The sequence below is a fragment of the Engraulis encrasicolus genome, chromosome 21 (genome assembly GCF_034702125.1).
Source record: "Engraulis encrasicolus isolate BLACKSEA-1 chromosome 21, IST_EnEncr_1.0, whole genome shotgun sequence".
In the NCBI taxonomy this organism is placed as follows: Eukaryota; Metazoa; Chordata; class Actinopteri; order Clupeiformes; family Engraulidae; genus Engraulis; species Engraulis encrasicolus.
This window is the reverse complement of record NC_085877.1, coordinates 17,328,313-17,339,174: the sequence shown is the minus strand read 5'-3', so window position 1 is coordinate 17,339,174 and position 10,862 is coordinate 17,328,313. Positions and strand designations below refer to the sequence as shown.

General features: G+C 45.8%; 1 protein-coding gene across 3 annotated transcripts; it reads left to right on the top strand.

The window, feature by feature from the left end:
- Positions 1-739: 739 nt before the first annotated feature.
- LOC134436931 (uncharacterized) lies at positions 740-3,473 on the top strand. Of its 3 annotated transcripts, XR_010032295.1 has the most exons (3): positions 740-2,069; positions 2,154-2,227; positions 2,316-3,473. XR_010032295.1 is itself a non-coding variant. In XM_063186281.1 (2 exons), exon 1 carries the CDS (start codon positions 832-834, stop codon positions 1,636-1,638), a length of 807 nt encoding a protein of 268 aa, XP_063042351.1. In that variant the 5' UTR covers positions 740-831; the 3' UTR covers positions 1,639-2,227; positions 2,316-3,473. The 3 variants fall into 3 exon arrangements, 2 of the variants coding, with proteins under 2 accessions (XP_063042351.1, XP_063042353.1); XM_063186281.1 differs by having other exon boundaries at positions 740-2,227; XM_063186283.1 differs by having other exon boundaries at positions 740-2,393; positions 2,637-3,473.
- The last annotated feature ends 7,389 nt before the right edge of the window (positions 3,474-10,862 follow it).

The following is a 10,862-nucleotide window of genomic DNA, read 5'->3' as shown; positions in this document are numbered from 1 at the left end:
TACTGGCAGAGGGGGCGGAAACCGACAGCCGATGAGCGCAAGCTGGAATCGGCGGATGTACTTAAGCTTCTTCGACAGTGGCCTAGGCTCCAGGCCCGGGATGGTGTTCTGTATCGGCGGGTACGACTACCAGGGGACGCCGTCGAAACCCTTCAGTTGCTGTTGCCCCGGTCACTTCGGAGTGAGGTGTTCTCGGCCTTGCACAACGATCACGGCCATCAGGGTGGGGAGAGAACCGGTCGGCTCATACGAGAGCGTTGTTATTGGCCGGGCCTTCAGAAGGATCTGGAACAGTGGTGTTCGAAGTGCGAGCGGTGTATCGTGTCTAAGGGGGGTCAGCCCAAACTGAGGACTTTTCCGGGCCATCTTCTCGCTTCCAAACCCTTGGAGGTAATTGCGCTCGACTTCACCCTCCTAGAACGAGCTAGTGATGGGCAAGAAAATGTATTGGTTATTACCGACGTGTTCTCAAAGTTTACTCAAGCTTACCCTACACCTAATCAGAAAGCAAATACAGTGGCCCGTATTCTAACAGAGAAATGGTTCTATTCTTACGGTGTCCCGAAACGCATCCATTCCGACCAAGGGAGAAGTTTCGAGAATGACCTTCTGAGGAGCTTGTGTACTCTTTACGGGGTGCAGAAGAGCCGCACTACCCCCTATCATCCCCAGGGGAATGGCCAATGCGAGCGGTTCAACCGCACCCTGCATGACCTCCTGCGTATGCTCCCGCCAGCGAAGAAGAGACAGTGGCCAAAACACCTTCCCCAAGTAGTCTTTGCTTACAACACCACCGTGCATTCTTCTACTGGATACTCCCCCTATGAACTCATGTTTGGGCGCAAACCTTTCTTACCCGTGGATGCCCTCCTGGGTTTCCATGATTGCGATGGGGAAGGCTCTGTTGAGGATTGGGTACAAGAACATCAAGAACGCCTCAGAGTGGCATATGATCTTGCCGGGCGCCATCTGGAGGAGGCAGCTGCGAAAAGAGCTAGTTGTCAGCCCCAGGCCAACGCAGAGCTTCTCCCGGTGGGCACCATTGTCTATCGACGAAATCATGTGCAAGGCCGAAATAAGATTCAGGACGTATGGGGCCCAGTCAAGTATCGAGTGGTCAGATGCTTGGATGATGAGGGTAGAGTCTACGCCATCTGTCCCGTAGAGGGGGAAGGACCAGTGAAGAACATCCATCGCACGGAGTTACGGGTCTGTTCCCCCTGCCCCGGGCCAGAGCCAGGGCCCAGCGCAGGGACACCAGAAAGAGGCACTGAGTCGGGTGCGTCTAACCAGGAAGACGAGTCAGAGGAGGATACAGAGTGGTTGGTGCCGGCAACACCAATCCAACAACAGGAGTTCATGGGGCCCAGTATAGCATCCCCAGTCAGAGTAGCTGACCCACCTGCACCGGGTGCAGAACAACACGAGTCCCCTACGGTCCCCGTTTCGCCACCACAAGATGTAGGAGGGCCATTGGTGGAAGATGACGTGTCCGCCGAGGTTATCCCCCGTCGGTCATCTAGGGCACAACGGGGTTGCCACTCAAACCCACACCGATTACCTCGATCTGTGGCCGCGGTGGGGGGTGAGGAAGGGGCTGCAGCTCACCTGTCAGAGGGGCCTCCCAGGTCTGTTTAAGCTAGTAGGTCAGGGTGCGAGGTTGGGTCACCGGGACGGTTCCATTCCAAGGTGGGGGTGTATGTGACCGGTGGTCATGCTGAACTTTTATTCTGACGGGGTAAACGACACTCCCCTTTCCTTCCGGTATGTAGCTTAAGTCATCGCGGTGGTAGCTAGCTAGCAGACGCTGTGTTTTTGATGCTGTCGAGTGCAGCGTTGGCACGCCGCTCTCTCTGTCCCTCCAGTTTGTGGTTGAGCCATCGTACGGGAAAGGTAGGCGTCCTTCTCGGTTGATTCATTGCTCTTTTGGTGCATTGTAATGTACTTAGTTTGTTGGTTACTGACGCCATTTAACTTAATCGCAGCCCTGTCCATCCGCAACTGGCGTGAACCCAGCTGGCAGTCGGCTACTGTTCTGGAGCTTGTATGCCGAGCTCGGCAAACTCGAGGTAAAGTTGCGGTCCGTACGTTTCTCTCATGTGTTATGCGAACGTAGTCTCTGTTGTGACTGATGTAATGTTACTCTATCGCAGTATCACTGGTGGCGTGCTTCCACTTCGTGCCCTTTGTGGTTGACTACTTGCGTGCCGCTTCGAGAGAACCAAAGGTAATGTCGTGTTTTCTCTGTCGGCATGTGCCTGAATCTGGCATTTTTTTTATTTAGCGTTTATTGATTTGACTTGCATGTGCCACAGTTTCCTTGATGCACGGTACCCAGCTGGAACCCGGCGTGACCCATATCCCGACTTGCGCTTGGCAGACCTGATCTGGAGGTAATGCCTTCATTTTCTGTAAGAGATGCTTAGCACTTGACTTGTGTAGGGAGTTGTGTGGGGTGGGAGTGGGGGTGCTCCGCAGGTGTGATGGCGGGACTGGCGGCGTGGTGCTTTTGATATCGCGTTGTGGTGTCGCGGTTGCACCTGTGGGAGCGCCCGCATTTCCACAATACACAACTCCTGCTTAATTGATTTATAAACGCCGTTTCTAATGGTAACTTTCTCGTTAAATGTACATAGGAGGAGTTGGTGCCTTCGACTACACTGATGCAGTATCACTAGAGAAGGGGGGCATTACTGTTCTTTTCCCAACCTTTTGTTTTGTTTTTGTCCTATTGTGAAAGTGATTTATCCTATGCAGCCTTTCACTTTGTAACGTCCGAGACGAAGGGGCTCGTGTAAGTTTCACTCTAACATCCAAGACGAAGGGGCTTGTGTAATTTTCACTCTAACATCCAAGACGAAGGGGCTTGTGTAATTTTCACTCTAACATCCGAGACGAAGGGGCTCGTGTACGTTTCTACTTAGTAACATCCAAGACGAAGGGGCTTGTGTAGGTTTTTCACTCTAACATCCGAGACGAAGGGGCTCGTGTAAGTTTCTACTTAGTAACTGCCAAGACGGAGCTTGTGTATATGATTAGGGTATGAACACTGAAGTATTACTGGGAGACGCATCTTAAACCCCAGACTCCTTTTTGGAACCTGTACTTGCTGTAGGGAGAGACCAAATACGTGTGTCTAACAAGTGTGTGTGTGTGTGTGTGTGTGCGGTGGCCATTACCAATTTTGCCCTTTTGGCAGTTTTGTTTTCTTTTGTTATCAGTGTGGGAATTTTGTGTTATTTTGGTTTGTTATTTTCTTTTATTTTGATTTACTAACTCTGTTTGCAGTGCAATTTTTTGTTTGGTCTACCTCTCGTGCAACTAGCACATTTGCACAATTTTGTATTGAGATGACGTGCCTTTAAATATTGTGAAAAGTTCATATTCTATTTTTATATTGTACTGAGCCCATGAGGCATATTTGACACAGAGACTCATTACGAGAAAGAAAATAAAAAGAACTCTGAATTGTATGACAGTTGTATCCCTTGTTATTCACCAACCTGTTGCGGGGAAAGTCAAATCAAGTGTTTGATGGTTGGGTTCTCTCACCCTAACAAATGAGAGTGGCGTAGTCACTAAACATCTTAAAAATATTAAAAATATTACGGTAAAGAGATAACGCAGGCCACACAATGACCAGGATCTCGGAAAAGGCTCAAAAAATGTCAGGTACTGACAAGTCCAGGGTAGTGTGAGCATTACAACTGCATGTTGAAATTGACTGAAATTATCCTTTAAAACCTGTTTTCTAGACGGTTGGATGTGGTAGCGGTTTCTGTTCTACCAACTCCATTCTGGGATGACATAGCTTAATGTGAATACATCAGAATTGATTCATATGCTTTGTAAATGAAGTTATATTGCTTCACTCCAATCACACATGAGGACAACATTTGAGTGACGGCAGCTTCGCAACACAATACAGCGTTTTTTAGGGAACATGGCAAAATATTCAGAGCGACATCATAGTATGTTCTTCTAAACGGTGTTACCGACAGTACAGTGTGCGAGTAAGTGGATAAAACCACAAGCCGACAAGACAACAGGTTCTTATCATACACTGTGCAGGGCTCCAACAATGGGACTTTCAATGATAAACACCTAGCCGCCTAGCATTTTGGAATCTATGGCTGCGTACGCATTCAACTGTGTACAAACACAGAGAAGGTATGTATACAGTGGGTGCAGTGCAAGTGTTTACGTTGAATCACCCTGTGTCTAGCACACACTGACGGTACATGCACACACACACAGACGGCACGTTTCCTTAGCGAGTCCGAGAGGTTTGCGGGCTGCCTTTCACACTGCACCGTTAAAGGGATAGGTCGGTATTTTGCATTTGGGGCCTTAATTAGGGTGTATCATACACTGAGCTACCCACCTGTGTCACTTTTGTTTGATTTGAAGCCCAGATTTTGGGTTTGAGCGATATCCACAAACCACCATACAACGGGAGTCAGCGGGGCACAGACATTAAATCCGTCGTACAAGCATAAACAGTATTTTCTTATTTTGTTTAGGACGATACAATTACTTTGCCATCTCATTTCAATCTTTAAATCTCCTGTGTTCTGTGAACGAATTCAAAATCTGTAAAGACTGCGGTGTGCTACGTCATCTTTCTGCGACGCTCATTCTGATAGCCAACCAGCTCTACGGCAGTCGGCAACATGATAACAAGAAGCAAAGGTTGAAGCCCTCGTTTTTTAAGAGTTCTCTGGCTAGAACTTTGCTATGGGTTGAATGTGCGCATATACTGGATGCTGAAACAAAATGACAAGCTTCATGAAACCGTGGCATTTTGCGTTGAGATGGAAAAGGAAGGCACGACACTCTCCTGGATACGAGGCTACATGTGTGCTGTTTTTGCTCCAAAGGTCTTTATACCAGCAAAACAAAATAGCAGGACAGAAGTGACCGCGTCAGAAAGAAAACAATGCTGTTCCGATTGCTGAGAGAGACAACAGAGGTAAGGACATATTATGTAGGCCTATCTAGAGTTTTTGAATGGCTAACCTTGGTGTCGTCTCAAACTAGCTCTCTTCTCTGTGCCTTCGTATGGCTGTTCATGCTACCAGCTATTAGATAGTCAAATGAATCAAAGCTACGTTGTGTCTCAAATAAAATTGTACACCGAAAATAGTATTCCTTCAGTATGCAAGAAAATCACAATCATATGATAAGCCCTGCACCAAATCATGGAGTATACTTATAAAGTGTGGCTTTTACTTTTACTGCTAGTAAAAACATTCAGCTGTCTATCCTACTGAGAAATGGTACATGATTCTCTCATGTCATATCACTTGGAGGTTTTACAGTGTGATACTGATCTGATGTAGTGACACACTATTTTATTTATTTAGGAAGGTGCCAACTCTAGAGGATTTTCGCGCCATGACGAATCGAGCTGGTATCAACAGATTACAGCCCAAACTCGAAGGAACACAATTGAGTTAGTCGGAATTTGTAAATTGTCGATAGGCTATTGGGGTCAGTCAGTGACGTTAGTAGTAACTTCACAGCTAGTACCACAATTGTATGGATTGTTATTTGTTCTGTTGTGTTTTATCGTAGTGGATTATCCAAGAAGCGTTTTCATTGCAGTATACTAAGCCTACTAATCAATTATTTATGAACATAAGCTGTGGTTGTACCACATGCCCCCCCTAAAAAACCCCAACAAAAACGTCATTGACTGAAGTGTCCCTACCTCTTACTTACTGTACTGTGTATTGTGATCATCTGTCCCGTAGGAAATGCTGTACACAGCGCCCTGGGAGCTGAACGTCTGCGGCCAGGTTACAGTACAAAAGGGTCATCCAAGGTGTATTATGACCCTCATCCATTTCCCACCATACCATATGCTGAATATGCAGTCAGAGCTTCTCTACATCGACTTATCATCTTGTATAGGCTACTGTATCACGGCATCTCATCGCCCTGTTGTTATATTGAGTAATTACAATGAAGTTATAAATCTAGTTGGTAATACTACACATCATTTGACATTACACATCTTAGCTGCATTGTGGGGACCCCTAATTGGACCAAATGTAGCTGGTTCGAATCCCTCCTGACCTCTCCCTACATCTCCATCCATGGCTGAAGTGCCCTCGAGCAAGGCACCTAACCCTACATTGTACTCTCTTGAACTTAGGTCATCAATATAATTTGATGGCCATTGTAAATACATTTTACACATTTATCCATTTGTCATTACTGCCTCAAGTGTCATTACTTTAACTTCTTTACATAAAGGAAAAGAGAGAAGATTTTACTAGGACTTTAATGTCAGCAGGTGTGGTCAATAACAATGTGTACATCATAATTGTAATCATTCAGTCATGAACAAATGTAGTCAGAAGTTGGGGTGTAACGGTACACAAAAATCACGGTTCGGTACGTACTTCGGTTTTAGGGTCACAGTTCGGTACATTTTCGGTACATATGGGAACAATATAGAAAACCATTTTCTTCCTCAGCACGTTGTAAATTTCACCAAAATATTGTCAAAATACAAACGAAAAAAAAAAAGAAATACATTCAACCTGCTACTTTGGGTCGAAGATCTCATCAGTGTAAGAAATACACTGTAGAAGTACTTTCTCCTCAAGATTTCACAAAGACCAAGCCTCTACACCTGTTTTTTCTTGCATTCTCTCTCAGGGTTCTGCATGTAGTAGCAGCATAATGTAAAAACATGAACAGAGTAGCCTTTTACTCAACCTTTCGGTACTCGGTAAAACACTGTTCGATTCAGTACATGTCTTTTTTCTGTACGATACGTCGGTTCGGTTCGACATCGTTACACCCCTAGTCAGAAGTGAAGAATCTTGTAATAACGTAAGAAATGTCTTACTGGGTAACCAAGATGTCACTATCAATAATCAGGAAGTATGTGAGATAAATAGGGTTTAGCTCTAGACCTTCCGAAATGATTGCTCTTGACACTGTCATGACACTGAAACATTCATGTCTGTTCTTGGGACTGGATGGATAAGAAAAAAAAGTTTTTGTGGTGGAGTGTTTGTTACACTCAGTTTATGCTATAGAGGGGCTGTCTTCTGTCCAGCACTCAGTCCATTAGGTCCTTTCAGAAGGTCTGGCGTCTATCTGGAAAATATAAATGACAATAATGTAGCGTATTATGTATGGCCATTGAACAGGAATGGTAAAGGCCAATCACATGTGTACACAGTAGGTGATGGCAGTAATGTAACAGAATGTGAAACTCATAAAGAAGATTGTCTGCTCTCCAGATACACCGTGATAAGTGAAAAGGTTTTAGTTGAAGGCCACTGGACTATATATATATTTTACTATTGGACAGGAAAGCAATGGGCATTTTGCCAGAGTAATAAAACCCTTTGAAAAATATCAACATGAAAGTAAAAAAAAGGTTATTATAATGAGTATGAATGGTGTATGGGAAATACTACAAAAGTGGCTCATTACTGAGCCACACATATCACATGTGTTGCAACATTTCAGTTTTTACACATAGAGATAACTCGCCTATGGAATACACCCTGGTGTGTTGTTTAGACTTCTAAAACAAATGCAGTGGAGTCTTGGTAGGCCCAATGTGTTTAGCTTTGTGGTAGACCATGCCGGTGCCAAGCCGAAGTATTATCCAGACAATGACCGTCTTCATCGTGGTATTGTTCGTCTGTGAAGGGCTAGTGAGAAACCGGGTCAGGATATTACAGCCCAGTAGATGCTGATGACTTGACAGCTGAATTACTTGCCGTCATGTAGGCTAGTCTGTTTTTACTAGCAGTAAAAGTAAAAGCCACAGTCGACATACTCCATGATTTGGTGCAGGGTTTATCATATGATTCTGATTTTCTTGCCTACTGAAGGAATACTATTTTCCGTGTACAATTTTGTTTGAGACCTAACGTAGCTTTGATTCATTTGACTATCTAATAGCTGGTAGCATAAACAGCCATACGAAGGCACCGAGAAGAGAGCTAGTTTGAGATGACACCAAGATTAGCCATTCAAAAACTCTAGATACATATGTCCTTACCTCTGTTGTCTCTCTCAGCAATCGGAACAGCATTGTTTTCTTTCTGACGCGGTCACTTCTGTCCTGCTATTTTGTTTTGCTGGTATAAAGACCTTTGGAGCAAAAACCGCACACACATAGCCTCGTATCCAGGAAAGTGTCGTGCCTTCCTTTTCCATCTCAACGCAAAATGCCAGTTTCATGAAGCTTGTCATTTTGTTTCAGCATCCAGTATATGCGCACATTTAACCCATAGCCGGAGAACTATTACAAATCGAGAGCTTCAACGTTTGCTTCTTGTTATCATGTTGCCGACTGCCTTAAAGCTGGCTGGTTGTCAGAATGAGCGTCGCAGAAAGATGACGTAGCACACCTCAGTCCTTACAGATTGTTAATTCGTTCACAGAACGCGGGAGATTTAAAGATTGAAATGAGACGGCAAAGTAATTGTATTGTCCTAAACAAAATAAGAAAATACCATCTATGCGTGTACGACGGATTTAATGTCTGTGCCCCGCTGACTGCCGTTGTATGGTGGTTTGTGGGTATCGCGCAAACCCAAAATCTCACGGAAGGCTTCAAATCAAACAAAAATGACACAGGTGGGTAGCTCAGTGTATTATACACCATAATTAAGGCCCCAAATGCAAAATACCGACCTATCCCTTTAACGTCCATGTTCTATCTGCAGGCAGCAGCCATTCATTTTCAATGGGAGCCGCGCATTGAACGCTGACGTCCGAGCAGGAAAATAGACTCGAGTTCTATTTTCAAGGAGCAACGCGAACATGTCCGGGTCGGGACGGACATGCGTCGCGCTTACACCGCGTTCCTGTGTGTGTCACGGGGTGACTATTGACAGGGGAGGGAATTAACAACTTGGCATTATGTTCCTGGGGAACTGAAAAGGTGACGGACAGGTTAACAATCATGACTGATTTAACGTAAATGGGAGCAGGTGTACAGTGAGACGGTGGTGAAAGACCATTGGGCCAGATGACTGGGGCTGACTTATTTATTCAGAACAAGGACAACATTGCGGAGGAAGATGACGGGGGCGAGAAGAGCGGCATGTGACGACTCGAGCTGGAGAGTGTGCTGGGGGAGGGGGCGCCTTGCCGGTAGCCGGCCCCGGGCAGGACGCGTTGAAGAGCGCGAGATCCTACGGATCGAAACTCCAATGACCTGAGACACTCCACGGAGGCGCGAGACTGCATTCTGGATGATGGTGGTCCGTGATCGGAGAAGGTTGATGCCGCGAGAAGAATGAGGGGACAGAACGGCCTCCCCAAGAGAAGATGAGTGAAATGCACCCAGGCGCCCCGGGTGAAGCCTCCTCCTCCCAGAAATGCACGCTGCCCTCTCTGGCTCTCTGCAGTCTCTCTCTCTCTGGCTCTCTCACTTGCCCTGTCTCTCTCTCTCTCTCTCCCTCCTCTCGCCGAACAGACAGGTGATGGATCAGAGACATTGTTGCTGTTATTCTCCATTCTCTCACTCGCAGGACTTCCACCATACCCAGCACCATGGGGGCCGCTAGGGGGGGAAAGTGGTACAGATTCTAAGGGCCCAAACACTGACAGGGGCCCATAAGGGGGCCCAAGCACTGACAGGGGCCCTTAAGGGGGCCCAAAATTCGAATCTTTCATGGGGCCCAACATTTCTGGCAACGCCCCTGCCCAGCACAGATCGCAGCTACGTGTGCAGTGCAGTGCCCCTTTGGGTTGCCGTGATTATGTCTTCATTTGGGCCATGTTTAGTTTAGTTGGGTGTTTTATTTGGAACTGCGTAATGCTGTTGGGTGAACACCAATTCCTGCAACTCTAAATGAACAATTGACTGCCGCAACCTTGTCTCTGCAGAGCTGGATCATCTGAGCCTCCATCGCACCTGAGACCCCGCCCGCTGGCTGGGCTGCCTCGCCAAGCAGCAGTAGCGAGTGGGACTTTGCAGTGGGCCTGTTGGGTAATGACTGTGGACTCCGAAGTGGGTGGGCTCGGGACTAGTGGGTTATTCCCAAAGACTCTTTAAGTTTAATTTAGAAAAATAAATATCACTTGTTAAAACTGTAGTTCTGTGTCCTGGTGTGTTTTGATGGTGTGCAGTTTACTCCTCGGTGTACTGTTGGTATTAAATGGGTGTCCCGCTCAGAAAATGTGTACCCCCTACCTGTGACATTTGCAAGGCATGATTTGTTTTCATGCATTCTAACCGTTTCGGACTGATAACGGACACATGAAGTGGACGTACTGTGGACGTCCGCGCCGTTGGTGTGTATGCACCGTGAGGATGACTGGACACAGTCAAGGATCAATTCCCAGATGATTGTGAATTCTATTTTCAAGTCCAGAGTCCACAATTCGAGTAGAGTTTGATCAGAAGAGGAACATAGTATACAGAATGGATATCAGCCCTTTAGGTAAGAGAGGCATCCATCAAAATCTTGTTGATAGAGATATCAGTAATCATAAGTCTGTGTATATTTTCCCACCAACGTCAACAGCCCCATTCCAACCACAAACCCACTGACTTAAATGAAGATATTATGACATTTTGTCTGAATAGGCCTATTACTGTTACTACTATTAATTTTCCCTCTGGATTAATAAAGTATACTCTACTGTAACTGCACTGTGGCCCTGTTTCCCAGTTGTGTCATCATTGTATGCAACAAAATGCATTTCAGTACTCCCCAGACATTTCAGAAAATATCTGGGTACCTTGATGTAGTATGTTCCACTTGATTCAGACCATGGATATGAACACTAGATGCCATATTCAGCAGGGTGCCGCCATCTTCGCCTGGTATCGTAATATTTTTTTTACCTTCGCCAAGGAGGTTATGTTTTTG